At 43.1% G+C, this 27,034-nt stretch overlaps 1 protein-coding gene across 2 annotated transcripts; it reads left to right on the forward strand.

Moving 5' to 3' along the window:
- Positions 1–1,344: 1,344 nt before the first annotated feature.
- Positions 1,345–26,441, forward strand: LOC108025050 (neuronal PAS domain-containing protein 4). 2 transcript variants are annotated; one of them, XM_017095307.3, is made up of 11 exons: positions 1,345–1,998; positions 3,685–4,075; positions 13,707–13,888; positions 16,996–17,066; positions 18,451–18,540; positions 20,616–20,924; positions 23,277–23,461; positions 23,544–23,650; positions 24,056–24,209; positions 24,355–25,586; positions 25,829–26,441. In XM_017095307.3, exons 2-11 carry the CDS (start codon positions 3,723–3,725, stop codon positions 25,840–25,842), a joined length of 2,697 nt encoding a protein of 898 aa, XP_016950796.3. In that variant the 5' UTR covers positions 1,345–1,998; positions 3,685–3,722; the 3' UTR covers positions 25,843–26,441. The 2 variants fall into 2 exon arrangements, with proteins under 2 accessions (XP_016950796.3, XP_050744988.1); XM_050889031.1 differs by lacking the exons at positions 1,345–1,998; positions 3,685–4,075 and adding an exon at positions 11,130–11,206.
- The last annotated feature ends 593 nt before the right edge of the window (positions 26,442–27,034 follow it).

Below are 27,034 nucleotides of genomic sequence, written 5' to 3' on the forward strand. Positions count from 1 at the left end.
CCACATTTCCACATGTTCCACATTTTCCACAATTATAATCAATCTCCATTCCGGCAAAGTCATTTAGCTAATCGAATGCAATTAAGCCGGAAAAGTCTACGACTAAGTCCCACCGACACACTCTCACACACGCACATAAAAAATGAGAAATAAAGAAAAATCGGCCAAAATCAGATTGCGATTGGCTCGCACAGTTTAAGCCGCCTTTTGTGCTGACCACAAACTACGAAAGTCGAGCCAAAGCAAAGCGAAAGAGGGAAAAAAATTGTAAATAGTTTTTAAACGAGCATAGCCACAGGCAGCCAATCAACAAGCAGCTCAATACCAGCACACCAAGCCAAGTATGTGTTAGCCAAGTAAATGAGCAGAGTTGCCAGCGTCTCCTAAAGTTGGCCTACGAAAAGGCAGAGCTGACTAAGCCGCAAGTTAACCAGAAATTATGTAAAATATTCACTGATTATATCTGTGTTTCCCCGTGCGAGTCAAGTTTGGATTGTTTTATTATAGTATTTATCGGCCTTAATTGATTTATGGCTAATTTGAATAGATTTACAGCTGAGTGGGCAGCCAAAACCGGCAAGAGTGGGCCGCTGTGTGTGTGAGTGCTTACCTGCTGCTGGTGTGCAAAGAGGCGTCTACAAAATGATCGCTTCGCTGCTTGTATTGGTCAGATGGCTGGGTTGGTAATAGTGTGCGTTGACTTGTTTGTGGGCAGCGGAGCATGATTAAGCCAGGTACACTGAACAGAAATAGGGGTTAGTTTTAGCAAAAATATTTCCAAATAAATACAAATATTTTATTGATCTGAACATATAGGTTTACTGACCAAGTATATATATTACAAAATATATTTTAAATATTTTTATATTAATATATATAAATAAGGATTGTATAAAAAAGGTTTTCTTGGATGAAACGAAACTATCCTAAAATGCAGATTAAAAGATATGCCATACCAGTACATGATTTTTGATATGATATACAAAAGTATTTCAAGGTATACATTTTTTGTTGATGCTCAAAAATTGCCTTTAAAATATTTCAAAATTGGGTATTTTATCTTTGTTTAATCACATAATCTTATAACTTGATAATTAGAACCTTTGTTAAGTTGAAAATATTTAAAAATTCAGATTACATTCAAAATGTATATTAAATAGACATAGTTTTCTCACCCCTTCTTTCTGCCAGTGCCTGATCAGCCACCTCATTGGGCGAGCTCTCCGCTCGGCACCAACACAGAGGCACTTCCAGAAGCAGGGACATGCAGAGCCCGGCTTTGGATGTTGGCCCGCTCGGCAGACTGGCTGAAACTGAACGAAAGCCGCCTTACCTGTTTCGAAATCAAGTTTGCCGCTTCTGTGTCGCTCCGGTGATCCGCACAGAAAGGTGCACGCGCGCATTCAACACGGTTGTGTGGCCCTCGATCGAGGTTCTTTGGTGATTTTGTGGATTTATACGATCATCGGAAACGGAACGGATTTGCCTGGCTCCAGCCCCAGAGGCCCCAGAGGTTGTCGGCTGAGCCCCAAAAGCCGTCGGTATTTTATTCTGTAGATTTCGTGATCGCAAGTCGGCCGCTCTTTCATCGCTTCGGTCCTAAAAGTTATTACTTAACGCGATTTGCCCATGTTGTGCGTCATCCGCGCCCATTTGATTTGCAAATTCTAGGCGAGCTTCTCTCGCAAAGAAACCCCATAAATCTTGATTTAATCAAAGTGTTGAATATGCAATGATTCTCTGAATACCTATGTAATGGCCGAGGCAAAGAATAGGCAATAATCAAAGCAAATAGTGTGCAATAGAAACCCCGTCACATTGGAGCTAATAATCTAAGTAAATACCCAAATAAATATAATAAATACAAGTTATTGTATGCAAGTGTCAAACATTGTGGCTGATCGAAGTGAGTTATGAAATAATCATTTGTGCCAAACGTCTTTGGAGCCAGCTCTCTAACCAAATGGATATCGCAAATTGAATCTTTCGAGCAGAGAGGTAAGTTGAGACCAAGGCCCACACTGCCATTCTCCCACCCGCACCCAAGCCGTAATTTACCGATTTCATTATTAACTTTGATAGAAATCAAACAACAAAATACTTAAAAAGCGAGCAAAACCAGCGCCATAACCCCGAATGAATTCAAAATATCAAGCATACACAGTCGCAGTCGCGCTCAAAGAGATATATCTGTGGAGTTCTTCATTTCATTCAATGACTTTTGGTGGTCCCTATTCAAACAACTCCAAACAAATTCAAGCATCGCCTCGATGACACTCGAAACGTCAACTCGAACAAATTTTTTATCTCCGTCGTCGTCTCTGCCTGTTTCCCTCCTCGGTGATAAGTTCACTTGACAATGAGTTGCAGCAAAGGCCCAAAAAGCAGCGAGCCAGGCCAAGACGCCAGTGCCCCAAAGACGGTAGTGAATACTCGCACACTCGAAATGGAAATTTGAAATTCACTTAACAAAACTAATTTCAATTGTTGCACTTTTCGGCCGCGGGCCAAGTAGAACCCAGAAGAGATTTTCGAGATTTTTCTTGGCGCCATCCCAAGTGGCCTGGAAATGTGCCGTATTGGTTTTGGGCTTTAAGGAAAGTGATAGTGGGATGGTTTGGCCGGGAAATATGGATACATGATATGTAGGTCACTGCTTTAGGTATTGCCTTCAAAATATTTTGTTTATATAAATTTCTTAAAGAATCAGACATTAAAAAAAACTTTATTTTCTTGGAAATAGAATCCATACAATTTCTAATTTATTGAAATTAAATTTTCAATGATTGCCATTACTTTATATTTAAAATCGGTAAAAGTAAAAATGTAAATATTTTTGTATCAAAGGAATTTAAATTGACATACATGTTGACATTTTTTTATTTTCAATATATTGTCAACTTAAAAATAATTAGTTTCTCAACCAAAGTATATTAAAATAAAGGTGAATAAAATTTAAGTTTAAAAAACGTATTACCAATGAAATAGAAATTAATGGCTTTCAGTGATTTCAGATTGACACAAATTTGTTTATTTAAAGATATTCAGATTTCCCTTTTCTGGAAAACATTTACAAGCTCGAGTCGCTTCTCGGAAAGCCAAATCTTAAATTGATTGATCATTATTCGAGACTTAACGAGTTTCAAATACGATCAACACAGATCTTAACCCACCGAGTGTTTAGTATTTGTGTTGTAAGACATTTCATTAACCCCTAGTTACTTATCCGCCATCGGAGGGCGAAACGCCGAGCCGTAAATGCCATAAATCATTTCCAGCTCCTTATGCAATCGAAGTGGCCAAATAAAAAATCGAATCCGTCAAAAGCGCCAACTCATCGGAGGGCATTGGGAATACTTCGAGCACCGCGTGGCAATTGTTCAAATGGGCAATAACAATACAAATCAGTTGCTTCAAAATACGGCTCTTTTTGTGCCGCAGACAATTCGAACAATATCATGAACTATTTCCAGCGTATGAAAAAGACAAACCTAATCAGCAATTGTTGTTCCATTTCATTAGCAAATCGAAACGGGTAGAGTCTGCAGACTTTCATTAAGATCTACATATTGATTGATATTATCGTTATATTCCCCCATTGTGATTGGCCTAAGATTTTGGCCAAACAACCGTGACAATCCGAGACTCTAGCGCTGAAAATGCCCTGTCATCTCTTGCTTTTAGAATTGCCAACAAATATTTGCGAACGTGCGATCGGCGAAATGTATGCGGATAATAAACGTGGCCTAGACAAGGTGACGGCAGCGACCCCGCCCACCCACGCCCTCCAGCAGCAACAGCAGCAGCAGCAGCAGCCACATCCCCTGCAGCAGCAGCAACATCTGCAGCATGTCCTGCAACTGCAGCAGCAACAGCAGCAGCAGCAACACCTCCAGCAGCAACATCATTTGCAGCACCAAATGCACACGCATCATAACTTTGAAACGCCAGCAAGCCTGTCGCAGCAGCAGCACCTGCATCAGCAGCAGGCGACACAGCAGCAACATGCAACACAGCAGCAGCAGCAACAGCAGCAGCAGCAACAACAGCAACAGACAGCCGGCATGTTTACAAGGTAAGTTCTTAGCGCCAACATTCTGGCTTATCTCCCTTTTCACACGGCCACGCATCGCAGCCCCGCAAACATGCAAACTTTTAATTTCAATTTGTTTCGCACGCTTCGATATTTGTCAATTCGAATTTGAAATACGGGGCCAAGTTCGCATTTGGCGGCAGCGAAACTCCTTGCGACCCATTCGATTCCTTTCCCTGGGCTCTCGACTCCTTTCCATTTCTTCGTCGTCGATTTCCTTCGGTGCCTCCTGGATTTTCACTGCTTTTGTTTTTCGCTAGGTCTTCCTCGGCGGATGCAGAGAGAGAAAATGGGGTGATTTAGGAAGGGATTTTATGATACAAAAATATAGAGGAGGAATAATGACTAATGCAAACAGATTTTGTACATTAACCTCTTAGAATTATGGTTTATAATTTTATTTAAGATTTCTAATGAGACTATGATTAGATTGTGTTTACTCAAAATGTGATATTTATTTAACTCAGTTTTTCAGTAAGTATCTTAAATATGTACATCCTTAAATCTGCAAAAAAGTAAGCCTGTCGAATGTCATATTGATAAGATGCAGAATGTATCTGAGATAAAAGAAGAATATATCTAAGAAGTTATATTAGAATGGAATAGATTTTTCACTTCTAATAGATTAAGCCAATCGTATCTCATCAATTTTGATAAAGTGAGCAATATATCCGGCAGAAAACTACTCTAGCATCTCCCGAAAAAAAATTGCTCTTGATATTAGAAAAGAGTTAATTGGCCAACTTGTACAGATTCGCATGTAGATTGCCTATACATTGTTGCGCGTGATTAATCTGTTTCTCTCCGTGTACCGATGCTGCTGCTCCTGCTGCCGGTTTTAATGGCCTCTTGTATTGGCAACTTGTAGTTCGCAGTTATCTGGCCCTCGTAATCTCTCCGGCCGGTCTGCGTACCCAATATCCAGCACCCAGCACCCAGCGCCAATCCGCCGCGGAGGAGCTGAAAAACGCGCAAATTCACTCCCAGCTGAACTGAAGCGATCCGAACCGCGCCGGAGATGCTGTGCCATTTTATTTAGCTCCAATTAATTAGTGCTTCAAATGTTTTGCCATAAGTTAAACCCGCACAGTGCGATGCGATTGACATTACCACGTTGCCAATCGGACGTCCACGAAGCCGGCGACGCTGGGATGGGGCCCCAAAAAAGGCGTCTCCACCAGAACTAAAGCCAAAAAGGAACAGAGACCCCAAGAAACCTCGGGAAGCGACGACAAAGTCGGGGAGATGCCAGTGAAGTTAGCCACATCTCCTGGCTGCCGTTGCTTCTGAAATGTGTAAAACTCACGTGTGATGTTGTTGATGGCTCGTTCTTTGTCTCTGGAGATTTTCTTTCTTTTTTTTGAGACTGGCGAAGTATCCTGCCTTTGTGTGGGAGATTCTTGGGTAGGTGTTGCCCTGATCTTGGGGATTCTACCATTCTTTTGGGTGGGTGTCATTTTCTGCCGGATGCGCCATTGAAATTAGAGCATTTTGTAGTAGCAACTCGCTTACGAAAATTGAGATAGTTATGTGGAAGCCTCTCTTGAGTTTTGAGTAGTCATAGGAAACGTAAGAAAATCTATAGATATATAAGTTATGCCTAAGAAAATGTGTCTTAAAACAAATAAGATTGCAAATTTCTGATTTAGATGGCTTTCTTTTCACCTGAATGACAGACTGGCCGTCTTCATTACCAGCTGGATTCAGTTCATTCATCTGAATTTTACGTGACCCATGAAACTATCAATTAGCATGTGAGACTGCTGGGACTGCCAGCCATCGAACTATCGAAAATTAAGCTTCAAACCTTTTTTCACTCCACTCCAAAAAAAGTTCATTGTTCGCGCGCCAAAGCACGCGCTTCTGCACACTCACAGATACGGATTGTAATGTATGGTAAAATCGGGCGGATTTCTATAAATATTTTCCACGGCTCGAACGAGAAGTGCCAACAACACGCCTCGCACTGAAACAAACAACCGTTAAACAACGAAAACTATATCAATATGCTCTAAATAATAAATGACACTAATTAAACCGAAGAAAACCCGGCGTTTGTTGTTTTTAACACATGCCAGCCGGCAGAGTCAACAAACCTGGTCGCCGCCACTCGAGCCACCACAAAAAAGTGGAGTAAAAGATCCAAGAAGAAAAGGTGAAGGCAGGAAAAGCCGGCCTTAGCTAAATGATTCCGATTCAGAGTCAAAGCCAAGAGATACGGATTTGTGGGGTGCATCGCGGTGGCTTCCTGAGTGAAACTAACCGAAACCGTTGCGTACGGATTCTGTTTGAGTTCGAGCTCGTATTTGCTTTCGGGCCTGCGCCGCTGGTGTTAATTTTGGTAATTAGCATGCCGCGGACACTCGGCTGAGATACAATTTCGTTCGGCTATCTGTAACACACTGCGCGGGGCTGCCAGCTCTGGTAGCAATTTTATGCTGCTAATTTCATTAACACATTTCACGAGAAAAGCGATCAGCCGAGCGGACCGAGCTATTTACCCACAACTCGGCTATCGGTGCAGCAAATGCTGCACTACATCTCAGTGTGCCCAATGCACTGCGAGAGATTCTCTAAGGTACTTGGAAAAGCATGGGATGTAAAAACATCCATGAGATACTTTTTTATAAGTAGTTTCGGATGTATTTTAAGGATTAGGGTATTTTAAAAGAATGGAAATGTAGGATATAAAAATATCTTTCAGATACTTTTGGTTTTGTAAGATAAGGGAACTAAAAGAATAGACTATTTCTTTTTCCGGTGACATTGAATAATAATAATAAATAAAATGGCATGTGTATTTCTGCTTGCAAACATATATTACAGCCACTGATAAGATATTTTCTCTCGGCATCTTATATATAAATAGTATTTAATGTCCTCAAAATAGTAATATTTTCACTTGTCCCGAATAAATTTAGTAGTTGAATTGAAGAACATTATTATAATATTATGATTCCTAAGATATCTCTCCATCAACTTTTATTTATGTGGTATTTTTTTTGTAAATACAAAGATTTCCATTTTTAATTTCCCAACATGGAGGGATTTTCCCCGAATTGCTTTTCTCGCTGCGGCTCACTTCCGCTTGCATCTAATTCCTAAGATCAATATTTGGAGACGCGCGTCGAAATCGATTTCGGAATGCTACATGACTCGGCACAATCTTAGGCTTAGATTTACTATGTAAAATCCCCATGCCCGAAACCGAAACCGCTCGGCTACAAAATGCTGAGCAAATAAGTGCGCCACCTCCGCCGGGGGTTAGGGCTCCAGATCGATGGGGCTGCCCTGGGGCCAGCCAAATTATTTAGTTGCGGCATCCCTGTGCTAATTGCCTGACGGTAAAGTGCAACGGCAGCAAACCATCAATCCCGGGAGTTGCAGCTACACCATACCATATAGCTTATGCCATAGTTGGGGTAATTTCTGGCCAAGCCACCGCCGGGCACAAAAAGTATGCAGAAGAGGGCCCCGTCCAGAGACCCAGAGACCAAGAACCAAGTCATGGGAAAATTTCCGTACACACACAATTTGGGGCTTGGCTTACGGGCGGAGGAAGAAAAAACTCAGTTTCGCACGCAAATTAAGATAATCGAAAGCAAATGCAGCAACGGTAGCCGCTCTCCATGGTTAGGCTCAAAGCCCCAGAAAAAAAAACAAAGAGCTAAAAAGAAAATCAGCAGAAAGAAACGGGTTTAGTACCCGGTAGCAACAAATCATAAAAATATGAAAAATTATGCGGCGGCGTCGGAGGAGATTCGCCACTGCCAGCTTGGAGGAGCGCTCCCGCAAATGACGATGTCCAAGAGCCAATCATCGAAGTGTGCTTTTGGCAGTCCATCATTAAATTGTGGCTAAGATTCCAATCAAACATACAAGACCATCGCAGACGGCGGTCGGCGGTCGGTAGCATCGGGCCATCGGAGCATCAGAGCATCAGAGCTCGATTTCATTTCTTTTCAGGCAATGAAATCTCAGCTGCGGTCTGTGGTTTACTTTCGGCCTGGGCACCGCTGGTGTGGCTGAGTGGTGCAGGGTGGTGTGGCTCGCATTTTTGAAATATATGCGTCAAAATAAACACAGTAGCTGCCCGCCAGACTTCTTTATGGGCTTTTGAGAGCAGTAAATTATACGGCTGCGATTTACGGACACACAAACTCATAAGTAAGCTAATTGATTGAGATAATTGGGGATGGGGAAGGATAGGGATTTTGGGGTTTCGGGTTCAGGCCGAAAAGGATTATTGAGAAAGGGAAGTGATACTACTGGTTTTTACCTAATTAAGCCAAGTATGTATACTTATTATAAGTTATTTTTGGTTTGGTATAATGAGGATCATATACTAGGAATCATAAACATTATCTAAGGATATTTATCTTTATTTATTTAGAACAATTGTTTATATACTTTTTATAATATTTTTTTGGTTCTGGGATCTAGATGATAATATGGGAAGATCCACCTTTCATCTATCAAAGGAAAAGTAAAGTAATTTCTGGTGTTCATTTAACTTACCCACTCATATATACATTTTGATAAATAGATAGATACAGATTTTTTAGATTTATTAAGTAACTTGTAAATTAAACTGATTTAGGAATTTTAAAAACCTTTCAGCTGTATAGCATACTGACCTATTATAGCCCAATAAAAAAGTTGTATCTTTGAGACAGCCTCTTGGTTGGTGATCTTCTAGCCATATTAAAATAGCGTAAAAACTGGCTGCAGAGCGTATAACACTCAATGCTCACCTGGGGCCAGTCTTACCCATGGCCTGGCATATAATTTGGCTAAAGGCCGCTGCTCTCCTCATGGTTATTAGATTGTTTTTTTGCCGTCTTATGCCTTTTGTCCAGCTCTTTTTCTGTGCTAAACGTCGCCCCGATGCTAATTTGTAGGTGTGCGTTTGGCGAAAAGGTATCGATTACTGCCACCGACTTACGCAGAACACAATGAGGCACCCGCGAGGAGCTGCAGACAAAAAAACAAGTGTTTGCCGGCTGAATAAAAAATTCCGAGAAATCCTCGAAACCTGGAAACCTCGAAAAAATGGCAGGCATTGTGCGGCGGCGCCTGGGCAATTAATTTGCCAGGGAACCGGGTGCCTGGAACATGGCCAAACCCAAACCCAGAACACGGTGTGGGTTCAGTGCGGGTTTTGGGTTACCCGAGGTTCCCCGACTTTTGGCTGCCCGGAGAACTGCCCATCAGTTTGAGAGGTCTGGCATTCATTATACGCCGTTTTGCACTATTTTTTGTTGGCCCAAACCGCAGAGATGCAGTCCACAGTCCAAGTTCGAAAGTCGAAAGGGCGGGGCGGAGCGGAGCGGCCAGAAATCATTAGAGCTGCCCGCAAGCCCAATAGCCTGGCCGAACTATATCGTGGGAATATGGCAAATAAACTCGCCCAAATTGCACACACACACAGCGCTAGAAATGGAGAAAGATCTGCGGATCTGTGGGTATTCGCAGGGAGTTATCTAGTCTGCGACCAGACAATTCGCACAACTCCAGTCTGCGGGCGGAGGGGCGAGGAGCCGGGCCGAGAAGACAAGACGCTCCGGGAAAAAGTGCAATAAAAATTTGCGCAAATTTCGTGTTTCTCTTGGCCTGCAATTGGTATTGACTGACTGACTGGCTCTGGACCCGCTCGATGGCCAGCCTTTGGGATCGGGATCCTCCAACCCGACTGACGCCCCTGATGCATATTAAAACTCGGCTTGGATTGATACCTGCACGGAGAAAAAATTAAATAAATCATAAAAAACAGATGGGAGGCTTCTAAGTGGTTACCTTTAAGAGCATTTTAATATCCCTCTTATCTGTTTACTTGAACTTTAATATCACACCGTTCTGATCTTTAACACAACCCACTTTAAAGCTAATTTATTTTAACTTTTTTTGTATCTAATAAGGTTTTTAATGCCTCTAAAGAGGAGTTATAAAATATGACTTCAAATATACCATCGTTATACGACCAATAAAAATCTCTAGATATTGTTAAAACCCCTTTAAGACGAATTCAATTTTTTTAATATGCTATCGATAGAATATATTTTTTCCCTGTGTAGCCCTAGCGGGTGGAGTTCAGCTGTGGGGTGGGTTGGGGAGTTCAGTGGTCTTGTGATTTATTCGCTGCCCACATTTTTACGATGGCGCTCTGAGGGCCCGGGCCCTCCATAAAAATCAGTCGGAAAACGAAGGATCTGAGCCAGCCCCATAGATGCGCATTTAAAATCCATTTAAGTTAATAGTTCGGCATTATGTTACCCCGGCGGTTTATGTGCTAATTAGTGAGGGTTGCCGATTGGCATTGAGATCGCAGGAATCGGAATCGAAATCGCAATTGGAACTGGCACTGGAATCGGAAGAATCTGAGCCCACAAGATTTGTGCCTAATTTCTGTGGAGCACGTTAAGTTTTCCCTCGTCAGTTCGGTGTTTTTCTTGGGTTTTTTTATCTAGTCAGAGGGCCGAGGACCAGAACTCGGGCTGGACCAGACTTGATTAAGATCTCCTTCACTGCGCCAGAGGATCCCCGGCCGCAGATTAAACATGTGGCTCCACCGGAGCGACCAGCCACCAACACAGTGGCCACTGGCTGGATGATCCCACAACGCCTCGCTAAGAATCGTGTTTATGCTTTTAATTAGCAACAACAACTTGTACAGTAGTTGCCACAACGGCGAACGGCCAACAAGTTGGTGCTACTTAGTGCAGATTTCAGGGTAGCGATAGATATATTAAGAAATGTTGACATGTCTCGCTCACTCAGATAAATTTTGATGTAGATTACAGCGGGCTGTTCGGCCTGTTCGGGCTGTTCGGGGTCCTCCGTCCACCCGCTACAGCCTTATATATCTGATATATCTCCGCCTGGCCATTAACACGTTTTTGGATTTTTATTCTCCTTCCTCCGGCGACCAGGCATTACGAGAGGCTGATGGCATTATCATATTATCGCCTGCAGCGCTGGCATCTTGTTTATGATAAATATTTGAGAAACTTATTAATTATGCCACAAATAGCCAGCCAGATAGCAGATCGCAGAAGCCTTTGACATTTTTAAGTAGCTAATTGGGAGGGGAACGTTCCCAGCTGAGTACATGTGGTAAGTGTGGGAGGATTGTTGTGGATTGGCCGGGGTGGAATGACCAAAGTTGGGCTTTACAAGATATTAATCAAGAGGGGTCAACCGAAAGCAACAGCTGAGTGGGGAATTTGAGAGAGCTTTTGACCGAGTTTAGCACAGAGATTTGGAAACACAATATAAATATTATCTTGAACCTACAGATAGATTGCTTAATAAATCTTCTAAGGGGTTCTAAGTGAGTATGCTTACTTGTGGGGTTCAAACAAATGACTTAATCATGTTCAGGCAAAGGTCAACATATGATGATATCATTAAAACTAATTTTATGAATAGTAGTTGATGGTCTTAACATTTAATAATATACCTCTTTAATGAAGTGAGTTTCTGAAGTTATAAAAACTGGGTACTTGCATACTGTTCTTTATATCTCAAAGATACATGCGTGTAGCAAGGGAACCCAGCTTCCGTTCCTCATTAATGTAAGCACCAAAAACCGAAATTATTAAATTTGGAATACTTTTAGATAGTTTATTGGCTGACCCTTCACCACGGCCCACACATGCTGGGCGCCCTGCTGAAAAGCAAACAAATGTGTCAGCCCGGCCAGAAGTGAGCGACTCGCAATCGCAGCATTTAAATCAATATTCATTTTAATTGTACAAATCACCTTGACTTAAATGCGCGCCAGCTCGCCGGTGAGTGTGAGCCCAGCTCGACCACTCAATTTCGATTCTGGGCCCGGGCCAAGAGTGTTCTATCCGAGAGCCGAGTACCAAGTGGTCAAGAGTGAATAGGCCTTATGCTTGCATATATTTCAAAGCCAGCGGGCGAACGAAGCGATCTGTGGATGCTGGATGGCGTTCGATTTGCTCTCAGATTCTGTGGCTGTTTCTATGCTTTTTTTCCGATTTTTACTGCATGCCGCCGAAGCGGTTGTTGCATGCAACTCACAGTCACACGGACGCAGTGAGATTGTTTTAAATGTTAACATGGCCATTTAGAGGCAATAACAGCGGCAAAATGGCAGACAGTCGAACGAGGAAAGCCAAAAAGGCGCGGGCACTTGCTGTTATTACAACAATATTACCAATATTTATCATGGCTTGCAAAATAATCGCAGGGGAACACAGAAACAACAACAATGGACGGGCGAAACGTCAGCATAAATAAAAAATACTCATACGCCGCATGCGCCGCCGACGCCGACTGCATAAAAAGACAAATTTATGATTTATGATTTCAACCTTGTAAATAATATGCTCACAAAAGTACACACGGACAGTTTCTGCTAAACGCTGGTGCCGCCAGTGCCCAAAAGCAGCCACCACGGCAACAACAATCGTTGCTGACCAACCTACTTGCACAATTTTTCCGCACAAGGCATGTGGCAAGTGTGCCCCACATCAACCACTGCTGCAAACCACCGGCAACCACCGAACCACTGCAACACTGCACCACAGCCACATACCGCTGCTCGTATGATTTTTAAATGCGCGATGAGTTATTTATGCATCGGGCATCGGCGGTATGTGCGAGCCATCCTTAACCCATTGTGGTCACTCGATCGGCGGGTTAATAAAGTGGTCGCAACTGGGTAAACACTGACTTGATTGGGATTGAGAATCAGAAAGATTTGATTGGAGGATTAGTGATATAGCAAGAATATTATCAACAAATTATCACTTATTTTCTATTGTTAATGCTGAAATATATATATTTAAAAAATACACCCTAGTACTAATAATAAAATTAAATAAATAATGCAAATATTAAATATATTTTAATACATTAATGAGTTTTTAAAACGTAGTTACACGTGTTTCTTATGAAATATTTATTAATTTATGCAGCTTAAAAAATGCAAATATAGTTCATAAAAATTATTTCTGTGTTTGAAAAAAAATTGAGCAATTTTAAATATTTAATATTTAATTAATATAGAAGCACATTCAAAATTTGTGCAATCTGGCAAATCAAGTGGTCTAATTCTTTATAAAATATTCAATCCATTTACTGAAAAGTTACTGGCTCAAACTCTTAAGAACTTAAAAAAATGTAATGAAGACTTTTTTAAAAAAAATGTTGATTAGCTTGGAAAAAGCAGTATATTTTTAATAGACACGTCTTTTAAGGCAATCCATCAGACCCCATAAAATTAAGATAGAGTGTTTCAAGTTGATTTGCTGAATTGTGGGTGTCAATGCCTGTTTGCCGTGTCTTTGTATTAAAGCTAAATAAAGCGAAACATCTAGACAGAAATAACTGGCATTCCTTAGCCAATTCCCAAGCGACTTAAATCGCTTAAATCACCTGGCAATGGGTTAATAAGCCCGAGAGCCAAACAGAGACACCGCTCTCGAGTAGAAACACACCCGAGTGCTTGGCTGTGAAAACACATGCCCCATAGCTACGTTGCATTCAGCCTGTCCACTCGGCACTTATTAAGCCGTAGCTGTGAACAGAAAGCCATATATTCTAATTGTTTAACCACAACCCCTCTCCATCTGCCCCATTGCAGATTCGATGCCAACAAGTCGACGAAGGGCGCCTCGAAGATGCGACGCGATCTCATAAATGCGGAGATAGCCAATCTGAGGGATCTCCTGCCGCTGCCCCAATCGACGCGCCAGCGCCTCTCGCAGCTCCAGCTGATGGCCCTCGTTTGTGTCTATGTGCGGAAAGCCAACTACTTCCAGCAAGGTAAGTCTGCCCAGGTCCACAGGGTACTGAAAGATACAAAAACTGAAAAACTGAAAAACTGCAAACCAAAAGCCAAAATACATATATGCAGGCTGATAATTGGCTGCACGCTGATTGAATATGCATGAGTCATGAGCAGATGGAGATTGCGGCTGCGATTGCGATTGTGACTCTGTGCAGCCGCGAAGATTAAGACCGCCGAGTGCAGGACCCACCGCCGTTGCACTTCTCAAATGCAGTGGCCACAAGTGTATCTACGAAATTCCCTAGATTTACTAGGCAAAAATGTAGCATGTTTACAAAGTCAGTACTCGGGTAGTAAGCAATTGGTTAGCACGTTAACACATTTCTTACACCTCTTCATATGATTTCAATTTGCAAATATATTCGATTTGGCCAGATGAAATTATGTAGGCGTTATTTGAACACTTTTTGATGGGTTAAATTGGGCCACAATTGAGGAGTATTTAAGAATATTTTTAATATATCTTATTTAAGAAAAATAATCTAGAATTCAAAATAAATATATCTCAATATTTATTATATATACAGATCCCTAAAGACTTGACTTCCCCTTTGACAACATCTTTGACATCCTCAAAATACCTGTGAGATAGCCTCCCCTTTTCCGCTCAGTGCACCGCCGACTTTCGTTTAAGCCGGAATGAAAAACCGCTAGGCGCATGGCTTCGCTTTGGTTTAAACCAACATCATTCATATGTCGAGTGTCCCTCTATCATGGCCCCGAAAGCCCGGCTGAAATTGTTTTTGGCCAAGTAATTGCCGCAGCGTCTAGGCACGCACCCAGTTCCAGGCGGGCCGAAATTGCTGGGGGCCCCTCGGCTGAGTGCCTCAGATGATACTCGAGTGCCCGAGTGCCCGATCGGTCCCCAGAGGTCCCATCCTCCTTTAATGCGCATGCGCGCAGATCAACGCGCAACCGAACAAGATCGTTCGCTCTTTACTTACCTATTTGCGCTGCTATTTTTTGTATCTTTCGGTTTATTTTTCTGTTTTTTTTTTTTTTTGTTTTTTGTGGATAATTACGAAAATTGTTTTTCAAATTAGCGTTGTGCGGTACATAGGCCCATAGATAACACACCAGGCTGGGGAGCTCTTAACTCTCGGCTCGCATCTCGCGAGCGCAGACAGAAACGAAACGAAAACTGGAGGAAACCCATGTGAAACTGTTGCAGATCCGTGGCATCCACAGCATACTATCTCAGCCACCAACTCCTCCAACTGCGAACTGCGCACTGCAAACTGCAAGTCTTCTTGCCAGGCAATTTCACAATTGCAATGGTAACAACGAGCCTCTGCCTGGCATTGCTATAAATATTGCGATAAATCAAAATGTGCGATTTATGTGTTCTACAAATTGCAAAAAATTAAACTTAAGTACTGCTCTTTTCTCCATCCATCGCTCCTCCGCAAATTCCCAAACCCCTAAGTGTGAGAAATAGTCGGCGTTTTGTGGCAAGGCCCCCATATCGTCGTATCTTTTGGGCCACTTGGGTGTGTAGTTGCTGGCTTTGTTGTTCATTGTCATTGCACCGTTTAAAAGCATTTATAATCACAAATTGTGTTAATATTGGCACGCCATCGAAATCGCTTTTTTGTATTCCCATCCAAGTTCAATGGATTCGTTTGCTCTCCGTCTGAGTTTTTTGTGGATACTCGCTTGTGGGTGGGTGTGGCTGGCCGGGCGAGATAGTCGCGATTAATGAAATACATATTTATAAACGAAATTGAGTTTTCAATACAATGAGATTCTTTCGTATGCAAGATCTTGAGCCCGGCGGCCCGGCTTGGATCAGATCAGATCGCAGAGCGTATAATTGGCAAGCATTTAGTATTGTCGTGTTTGCTAGCGAATCTCGCCAGAAGAGGCACAGAGCTGTGAAGTGGTCACAGATTAAAAATAGTTTTCGGTTGAGGTTCAAGGTGTTTGATTCATGTGGGTTGCGCTTTTGATAATTTTTTATTTATGGATGAGGTATTACAATTTGAACAAGGAATACAGATACAATTCAGCCAACTAACCAATTAGAGAGATACCAACTCATAAAAGTGTTTTTCAAATAGAAAGTATATGTTTTCTTTAAATATATACATATATAAATCTGTGCCAGGAAAATGGATCCTATTAAACACTTTACCTTCAAGACCCTACATTGAGTTTCCTCCAGCAAAATAAATAATAAAGCCAGCTACATTCCCTTGCCCTTGTGCATTGTGCATTTCCAAGTGCAAAAGCTGGCTGCCACTCCCCTTTTATTTTTATTTCGGCTGAATCAGGTACGCTGACGACAGAACGACAGACTTCTGGGCAAAACGGATTTCTGAGTATTTCGCCCGGATAGTGGATAGTGGGTAATATTAAGGCCCAGCGAAAATCTGACTGCATTCATGGCCTTTCCGTTCAAGTTCAATGAAATTACCAGTTGCGGTTGCTGCTGTGGCAGTTGCTGCTGCTGCTGCTGCTGGTGCCGCAGTTGCTGTTGCCGTGGTGATTGTGGCCTGATGCTGATTTTGCGGCTGTTTCTCTTCGGCTCTTTGTTTTGTTTGCCAGGTGCGGGAGTATCTCGTAGTGTTTTAAAAATAATTGATCTTGATGCTGCCTGCAATGCAGCTGCAAAACAGCAATTGCACTCGGCGATCGCAGCCTGATGTTGCTGTTGCCACTATCGTTGATGCTGCTGCTGTTGCTGTTGCTGTTGCTGCTGCCATTGCTGTTGCTGGCTCTTAGTGACAATGACACATTTTCTTTTTGTGATTCACTTGTTTTTGTTAGGCGGCAGGCAAACATCGTTGCCTCATTGTATGTAGAATGTAGAATATAATCAATGAATTAACAATCGAATGCATCTAACAACCGCCGTCACAAAGTGAGAGAGGTTTCCGAGTCTATTATTAACAGATAGTTTTTTAATTAGCCAGGCTTTTGCATACAAATTACCGCCATGGGAAAATACTCATATCCACTTACTGGATATTTTATACGGATGTCTTGATCGGCAGGGCGCGCCTGCGCAAGGCACAAAAGGTCAATTAACTTAATTGGCATGATTTTCAAGAATCCGTTTCCTCTGCTCCTCTCATTGCAGTTTTCAAGCGTCACAATGCGATACATCATCTCCATCACCAGACAGCTACACCAAATATTGGCTTCTCAAAGGTAAGGAAGATGAAAGTATCTCTAGAACTAAGATAAATGTATCTAATACATAAGAAACTAATTTTTAAATATTTTTAAAAATGCATAGAAAGTATTAAACAATTTTCTGGAATTTTTGTAATATTTAATTAACTTTTTAGTCCTATAAACCAAAACAATCTTTATTTAGTTCCCCGATTTCTTGGAATTGCACCACACAATTCATATTCAATCAGCGGGTAATTAGGCATCCTATCCGGCGGATCTGCGTTCATTTACCATATAACCTCGGCAATTTTCCATTGCGATGACATTTCGATTGGGCTCCCAGGGAACCGAGAGAAACAACTCAATTTAAGCCATCGCGGTGACAACTCAACCGAAAGTTCCCGGGAAAACAACTCTATTAATGGCACAAAGCCGGCCATATCATAAGTCAGAAATCGTTTTGCTCGCCGCCACTTGCTGCGCCGAAAGCGAGAAGAGGAAATCAGCCAAAAGCCAGCGGGCCAAACAATAAATGCCCGGGAAAAGCCAACAGATTTACAGGAGCAGCAGGCACCGAAATAAGACAAAACCTAAAAAATAAACGACTGAAGACAGTAGTCAGTCAAGCTGCCTGGCACTGACTGCTCCAATCCGGGCGAGATTGATCTACATACCTGTGCACACTCGTGACTGAATTAAATACTATAACCACAGTACGAGCACTACTCATACCCAGACCCAGACCCAACCATACTCCCCCTTTTCGGTGCGGTTCTCTTCGGGAGCTTTTCTGCGGCTGTCAACGTGGGTTTTAGCCAGGCTTTTGGGCTTACAATTTATTAGTGCTCAGACGCGAAAATGAATTTGCATTTCCAACACAAGATTCAATTTATGCTTTTTCGAATAGAGGGTGTTGAAAGTGAGGTAGCTTTATGCATGATAAGGCGCTTAAATTGCTAGGCGGCTTTGGGCACAATTGCATAAGCGAATTTATTGAAAAATGTATTTATCGTTGTAAATTATTCTTAATAAATATAAAATAAATATTTTTCCAAAGAATATGAACAGTAAAAATAATTTCTTAGATATTTTTAAACAGCTTTCTTTATAAAATAGAATATTCTGCCGCAGTTATCATCTCCATTTCAAAATTTTTGATATTTATGTTAAATTAAAGTTTGGAAAAGCTAAAATATATTATTCAATATAAACTACTTTTTCTTTATTTTAGAAAATATTTTTTTAAACATCTCTACTTACTTATACTTAGGAAAATCCCTCAGATAATAAGATAGATTTCTATATGGTTAATTCTTAAACAACAAAATGTTCTTTTGTAATAACTACTATATTATTTCTAGAATGCTCTTAATCCCCAAACAACCACCCTGTACTCACGGTCGTATTTGTTTTACAGGCACTCTCCGGCTTTTTGATGATGCTCACACAGAATGGCAAATTGCTCTATATATCGGATAATGCGGCCGAGTACTTGGGCCATTCCATGGTAAGACATTTTTTCCACAGACTTTTGCGAAAGTTGCGGATTGTTTTTGGGCTGGTTTGCTGTTCTCTGTTTTCCGTTTCGGGGGTCGCGAAATGGTTACAACCGGTGATACAAATCTCTGACAAGCGACAACAGGCAAACGACGATGCCTGTCGTCGTCGTCAGAGCATGTCATAGTCTCCCAACAGCAGCAGCAACTGCAGCAGCAACATAAGCACAGCAGCAACATCAGCGCTGCAGCAGCAACAGCAAACATATTTGTTGCACTTTTTGCGCTGTACTAGTTGCTGATGTTGTTGCTGCTCCCGTTGACAAGTTAGCAACTGTCTAAAGACCCAAAGAGGCCCGATTCATTGAGCTTATATAAGCCGCTTGGTTTTGGTTCCTTAAAAACCACAGCTCCGTGTTTCAAGCTTTGTTTATTGCACGTTTATGCCGCTTAAATAGCAAGGTTACACATACTTATACATATATGGAGTGGCATGTGTACTTGGCCTTTCACTTTGCATTTGAACCGACGGTCTAAATAAATCTGGCCAGCTCGAGAACATGTGACATATCTCGGTTCTGCATATAAAGCACAAATATCAGACATTGACAAAGGTACCTGAGATTAGGCGACCAGGTGATTGTCGGCTCTTCGAAGCCAAAGTCTTCGAGGGCAACGGGGCGTATGTGTAATGTCTGGGCCCCAGCACTGAGAATTATGCCATAAATCAGCGCCTGGCCTGTGATCCCCAGAACGGCTTACATGGCCGAAAAAAGGCTTGATCAGCCGCAGCTTCATATCAAGAGGAAACGCTCCACTTGTTTTTTACTTTTGCCAGCCAGACCAGACAACCTCTCATATCAACTAAATTGTAGCCCCCTCTTGGGAAGTCAAAAGCTAGACAAGAACAAGCCAGCGGCAAGACAGGAGAAGCCAAAAAAGCTAAGAAGAAATATAAGAAACAAGCAAGCCAATTGGCAACCATGACATTTGACAGCCTCTTGGCCTTTGTGCCGAGCGCCTTATCAGGAGCTGCGAGGAGTTTCCGAGGAGTTCCAGGGAGTGGAGAGCTCTGGGAGACACCCACAAGCCCACCGAGCCCACTAAATGGTCAGTGAAGTTCATAAATTCACTCGTATGCCATGTGTTGGCATAATTACGGGCACAATAAAAGCCGAATCGGCGTGGTGTGTGCACATGGACAGGCCCAAAAGTGGCTTGCCCAACCTTTTAATTTGTGTGGCAAGGCTCGGAGTTAGTTAGTGGCGGTGGAAACCGAAAAAAAGAGCTACAAAACAGCAGCAACAACTGCTGGCCAAGTTAATTAACAAACTGCCAAAAATGTCAATTGATCTTGGCAACATTGTGGCTGGTGTGCTGCTGCTGCTGCTGCCTGAGTTGCTTTTACTATTGCCGATGTTTCTGCTGTTGTTGGGCATCATAATTCGAATTCGATTTTTGCATATTCCCATAACAAGTTGCCATTGTAATGTGTCATGTAGCGACAGTGGCCATAAATAAATTACAACCACATCGGCTAGCCATTATAAATTGGTCGATCGTTCGTTTGGCTTCGATTCGCCTCGATTCGATCGCTCTCTCCTTCGCCGTGGCCATAATTGTCAACAATAATAAAAGCTCATGACATAAACGGCCAGCAGGCAATTGGCCACTAACATCAGGGCCCCATCGAAGGCGATGAGCATGCGAGATCCGTTGACACATCATTAACAAATTGCAGCTAAAGGCTGACTAATTGAGGCTACATTGCAGGGGAAGTAAAAGTATCCTTCAAATATTTTGAAATATTATGGCAACTTATGAGTGATTACAAAAATATATTGTTAGATCTGTTTGTTACTATATCCCAGGTTATACAACATACGATACAAAATACTTTTTCTGTGTAATCTAAGAACCTTTCTAGTCACTTCCCAACAACCATGAATCATGGGCAAACACCACTCGCATTTACATGGTAATGCGCAACTATTCGCTGACTTGCAGTTTATATGACAGGGCCCAACTATTTGCTGACCAGTGTAAACCCGTGTTAACCACGTCCCCTCCGCCGTTCTCGTTACAGGAGGATCTGCTGATACACGGTGACTCCGTTTACGATATCATTGACAAACAGGATCACGCAACCATCCAGGCCGAGCTGAATAGGAACGTGCCGCCGCAGCCGGGTGGCTCGAGTCAGAGTCAGGCGAGCGGCGGTGGAGCTGGCGGTGCCGGTGGTGCCGGCGACTCAACGTCCAGCAATGGAACTGCCGGTGGAGCCGGCGGTGGTGCTGGTGGCGCCTCCAGTCTCGAGGGCGAGCATCGCATGTTCCTCTGTCGCATGAACGTTAGCCGCAATGCGCGACGGCAAATGCGTTTCGGCGATCAAAAGGTGAGTGTCAATGCACTGAAAAGAAAAACGCATAATTGTTAACTGCAAATTTAAATCTTTTGATATATTTTAATTTACCTTATTCAATATTCATACCTTATCAACCTTTGAATGTAACCCATGTTTATAAGAACTAAGAAGTGCTAGAACAGCTTGGGAATTATAACTTTCTTAGGCATCCATAGTTAAAGCTAGCTAAAATATAAATTTTCGTTTAGTCAGAATTGACATATCGGCTTAACCGGCTTAACTTGGTAATGAAACAGAATCTTCAGTACATATATTTTTAACTAAAATTATCTTAAGACCGCTGATTTTTCTCTCCGTGCACGTTTGCGTGGATGAGTAAGCGCGTGTAAGCCTCTGACAGGAATTGATGAATGAATCACCTGGGAAGCGTGTTGCGTGTAACACTTTACCACGCTGCAGGTCCTCCACTCCGCCGCTCAGCATCGACATCTTGCTCTGGCATGAATTATGCATGAGGGCAGGGAAATGGAGTTGCAGATGGAGATGGAGTTGCGAGTTTGGTGCTTCGAGCTTGGGGGTTCTACTCCCTCGAACCCATGCGTTTGAGCCGGCGGCCAACTGGTCATACATCTTGCCAACGAGCCGGCTTTTCTATAAGCTGACAAACGATGACAGTTGATGGGAAACGGGTGGGTGACTGAGCTGGTGCTGTTGCTGTTGCTGCCGCAGACCCCATCCCACCTGGTTTCTGCCTTTTACCTGCTCTGATTGGCCGCCTCTCGGCGGGCTGATGATGATGTGAATAAAACGAGGCGGCCATATGAAGTTGTCTTCCCAGCCATCTCAACTCGGCTCGGCCGCAGGTTGAACAAGACAAGACCAAATCTGTCAACGTGTTGAGCGAAGCGTTGGCTGTGGCAGCCGCTCTTACCCGTTTTGGTCATGGATGTTGGCTTGGTAGCCTCCGCGGGATCCGCTACTGTGCACCATGTGGTGGGCGGTCGCTTCACTTTTATTCATATCTCCGCCGATCCGAGACGCGTCCATTTTTGCCTCGCTTTTTTGCACAGATGTGCAGTGAGCAAAATTATGGAGATAAGCCCAGGCGTTGACAGTTGGCTGAAAACGTTTTTAATTAAGTTGAGTGTTGGCAGTTTAATGAGGTGCAGGAAGTGCTGGGCTGGGAGATTTTTGCGGATAAAGGGGCCAGACCTCAGCTTAGGGAATGCAATGCACAATAAGGAAGTAAAAGGGTTACAATTAAATTTAATATATTTTAATTAAATTTTTAGATTTATTAGACAAAACATTATGTACCATAAACAGGGAGTATCCCAGTCTCAAAAATTAAATTAAAAATATATTTAGATCTACCAATTCTCTTGTATAGTATAGCACACTTAAATGCATCAACTGTTATAGCCCACTAAAAATTAGCAACCCCTTTAAAATTTAATATCAGAATGCTTTAAAAGACTTTAGCGAATGTCCAATTCATTCCCAGCCTTGCTCAGAACATAAGTGCCTAATCTAATCCCAAGCACACTCGACGCTCAAGACCCACATGAACTGAACCGGCGATAACCCCCAGAGTCAGGCCGCATAGCCGAAGCCGAGCCAAATGCAAGCACATTCACTCCCAGGCTGGCACTCGTTAATATGCAATAAAAATGGACCAATAAATAATTATGAATGAGGTCAGGCACAGTTCAGAGCTAGAAACCAGTGTGCCAGACGGCCATACCCCATAGACAAAAGCCCAAAAAACTGAAAAATCGAAAAAAGTAAGAAACCAAAAGCCAGGGAAAAAGAGAAGAGACGGCGACAGCGCCGGCAGTGGCGCCTGGTCCCCAGTCTAAGGTCGTCTCATTTACCAAAAACTGTGGAAAAAACTGAAAAAAACCGAAAAAACAAACCCCAACCGACGGGTTTCGTTGGGTGATCGGGTGGGTTTTCGGTATCAGGATCGTTGGGCTGGCTGCATTTGCATTTAAGCAGAAGAAGCTGCGGCGACGACGGCGGCGGCCCATAAGCCTCGCAAATGCAATTGCAGTTGGGACGACGAAATAAATGCAGGCACGTTTTAATTGGGAGACAATGGCTCCGATTCGACGAGCCTGAGACTGCCTGGTGGGTTTTTCTTTGGTTTTTTGCTCCTCTGCGGAGGAGTTGGCATACAAACATTTCTGTGATTGCCTTTTTTAAATTATGGAATCAGAGTAAAATGTCTATGAGAGAGTGCGCCGGCATGCCGGTCCAAAAATGGCCATAGTAAGTAGGTACTCCCCAGCTGCCCCACGTTGGGCGCCAATTTTCGTGGGAGCCAATCCGCAGAACAAAGCTAAACGCGTTGCATCTCTGTCTCCTCGTTTTTTCCTGCAGGTTGTCCTGGTCCAGGGTCACTATTTGTCATTCCTGCCCCTCTGCAGTCGCAACGAGCCCGTCTTCTTGGCCACCTGCACTCCGATTGCCATGCCCGAAACCAGGGAGTGTGTGGTGCAAGGTGCCACCAACGTCTTCACCACCATCCACTCGATGGACATGAAAATAGCCCACATCGACAAGAAGTGAGTAGCTGGGCATAGATGGAAATTGATGGTTGATACCCCACATAAATACTAATGCTTATTGCTGTTTTATCGCTTTCAGTGGCGAGTTCCATTTGGGATATGATAAGACCGCGCTGCAGGGCACGTCCTGGTACAACCTCATCCACAGCGAGAATCTGAGGGAGGCGCAGAACAAGCACAGATTAAGTAAGTGTTTACTGTGGTTTAAATTAGGCTTATAATATCGCCTAGTAATTTAATGTAAATACTAACCACTTAGGTAATAAAAGATTATAAATTATACAAAATGTTAAGTATAAATATTGCCCAGCCTATTCAACATAAAAGCTTTCAAATGAAATATGTCTACTATTAATATACACATTAATGTAATTTATAATCCAGCTTTAATTATTCAAACTAATTCAAAGCTCATGGTAAATGGTATTTTTCCAATGTCTGGCGACAAAAATTATTTAAATGTATCTAGCTTTAAACCTGTTAGTTGACAAGGGAAAAAAACCATTTAAAGTGGATTGCTTGCTACATTAGTAAAATCAATTTAATGTTAATAATATATTTTACACATCTGTATTTATTTACTTTTGATAGTTACGCAATCGGAACAGGATCGCAGCTGCATCCTGCTGGTGCGAATGCAAAGATCTAGTGGAGAATATACATGGGTTCATGTGGTCTTACAAGTGCGAGATAGTCCCGATTCCACTCAACAACCTGTTATTGTGTGCACCAACCAAGTACTCAAGTAAGTTTAACTACTTCTTATTACCATAAAGAGATTTGTTTCATACTTAGAAGTATAGAAATTACACAAAAGAATCATTTTTAATACTCAATAAAATTAAATGTATTTCCTATACATATTTTCCAACTCTACCATCCACTTCCAGTGATCGCGAGGCCTCGATAATGCTGGCCAACTCCTGGCTGTATCACTACTATACCGTCCAGTCGAAGATCCAGTTCGGCATGCCGCTGGACAGTGGTATCCGTGTGCCGCCGGGCACCCCCTCCAGTGGATACTACAGTCCCCACTCCGCCCATCCGCCGGCCACTCCAGGTGGCGGCGCCACGCCCAGCCTGGGCATAGCCAGCGGCTTTGGCAGCCACCACCACACGCACCATTCGCACCACCCGCACCACCACCACCATCATTCGCACCACCCGGCCACGGCCTACCATCACCATCCGCACATGGGGACCTACGGGGGAGTCTATCATGCGGAGGCGTCCATCGAACTCAAGGAGGATCAGCCGCTGTTCAGCTTTCAGGAGCCCGTGGACTACAGCCAGGTGACGGCCCCAGCGAACACTCCCAATCCGCCCTCCTCCAAACCGTCCACAACCCCACCACCCAAGAAGCGGGCTCGCAAATTGGAACCCCTATATCTCCATGCCGAACGCTCTCCGGCTGCTGCGATTACGCCGGAACCTGATTGCTATGCCATCCACACTCATCCGGCTGCTGCCTATGCCACCTCGTCATCGGTGGTCAGTAGCGATGCCTCGGTCATATATGCCACCATAGTGCCGACGAGACCGAGGCTGCCCAATAAATCCCTGCCTCCCGATCCTGCGGACTTCATCGAGCAATGGAACCCCAGTCCTCCGTGGTCGGAATCGGCGCAAAAGGCCTCCTTGGACAGCTTTGGATCCTCCCACGAGCTGAGTCCCTGCATCACGACCACGCCCCCCACGCCCACCAGTGCCACCCCACATCAAAGTGGCCTGGGCACCACCCAGACCATAGGACCTGCCTTCAGCTTCGAGTGGATGTCGGATCCCCTGGTGCCCGTTACCTACCAGCAGTGGCCACCAACCGGGGACCATCATCAGCACCTGTCGCAGCACTTGAGCCAGAGTCAGAGCCAGAGTCACCACAATCCTCTCCAGCAGCAGCAGCAGCATCTGCTCCTGGGACAACAGCCACATCTCCACCAGCAGCAGCAGCAGCAGCAGCAGCAGCCGCCGCACCATCAGCAGCACTTAGCACTCCATCATGGGCGTGGGGAGCCATCTTTGGAGGGGGAGAGTCAAGGAGTGGTGCCACCAATACCCATTTCGATACCGATACCAACGGCCACGGGCCATGGGGATGCCGGCGAACCGGTTGAGGATAGAGGTTAGTATTTAGCCTGTTTTTTATATCTAAGTTTCGGCACGATTTCCAAAAAGCTGCGGCCAATTCACACTCCATGGCTAAGTAATTAAGGCCGCCAAAACAAAGCCGAGCTCTAGTAAAAGGCATCTTAATTATTGATGAGCTATGGGCTTCCGCCAAGCACATGCCACGCTTATGCTAATGCCCCGCCGCCCTTCACATGATATCATATCTCTATCTGTCTCTCATCTGTCATCTTGCAGATCCCAAAAATTAGTGACCAGCTTGGAAAGCTTGGAAATACCCAGAGATCACAGAGATCGCGATCTGCCATGGCGGCCAGGTGATAATCACACTTAAATTAATTGCCACTTGTCATCTTAGCGTTTAAATTATTTTTATCTAACACGAGGAAAACAGCAAACAGAAAACGCAACGCGCTATCGCACCTTCGTTTTTTTCGATACAAACAGCTAATTTAAGTGATTTCCATATAACCCTTTTGTTTTCCAATTCCCGTTTTGTATGTGCAATCTTGAGGAAAACACTTAAAATTAAGAACGAGTAGCGCTCGGAAATTAGTTTTGCGATTATATAGGAACAGAAGCGTATGATATGCCAAGCCAAGCCGAGAGAGCTCTATTAGTTGTAGCGTTTTTATTAGCGACATTTTTATGGCGCGCGCTTAAAGTTTTTACGATTACCCGTGCTTCAGTATCGGGCAACTCCGTAACTCCGCATTATTATAAATATCTATACTTCTACGTAGACTATTTAGGTTAATTATTTTATTTTATTTATTAAACGTTTATTTATACACATATTTATTACCACGCTTTCGTATTTTGCCTATTGAATAAACAAGCTTGTAAAGTATTTTCGTTTGAAAGGAATTCCAAAAGTTGTTTCTTTGAGTGGGAGGAAAATGAACGCAAATTTGTAAACTATGATATATGCTTCCGTAAACTTAAGTTTAATGGGCAATTATATAAATCGCATTGGGCCTATAAAAAATCCATTTAAGTCGGAAATGAATAATTTACCTTTTTTTCATTTTTACATACAAATAAAAACCAAATGGCTTTTAAGGAAACTAACTTGACCCACATCTAAGCATATGTCATAAACACAGCAAAAATCTGAGCAATGCTGTCTTTGATCGGTGATCACAAGCTTATTACCATAATGACTGGGAAAAGCGATGGGAAAATGTCATGATTTTCTTGGGGACCTCCATTAATGCCTTGCTCTCTGAACCAGCAGCCGAATTCGAATCATTCGCTTTCGCCCAGAAACTAACCAACCGAAAATCCCCAAAAAAATCAACAAAAATCCTGAAGCCACTCCCCACACCAAAAACGCCAGGCTTGGGCCAGCATTCATAGACATTTTCAGTTTCAAAGTACTCGAACTGGGGGCACCACTTCATGGTGACGACGAACCGCCGATGAAACCTCTATGAAACCTCG

The sequence above is a fragment of the Drosophila biarmipes genome, chromosome 3R, assembly GCF_025231255.1.
Source record: "Drosophila biarmipes strain raj3 chromosome 3R, RU_DBia_V1.1, whole genome shotgun sequence".
NCBI lineage: Eukaryota > Metazoa > Arthropoda > Insecta > Diptera > Drosophilidae > Drosophila > Drosophila biarmipes.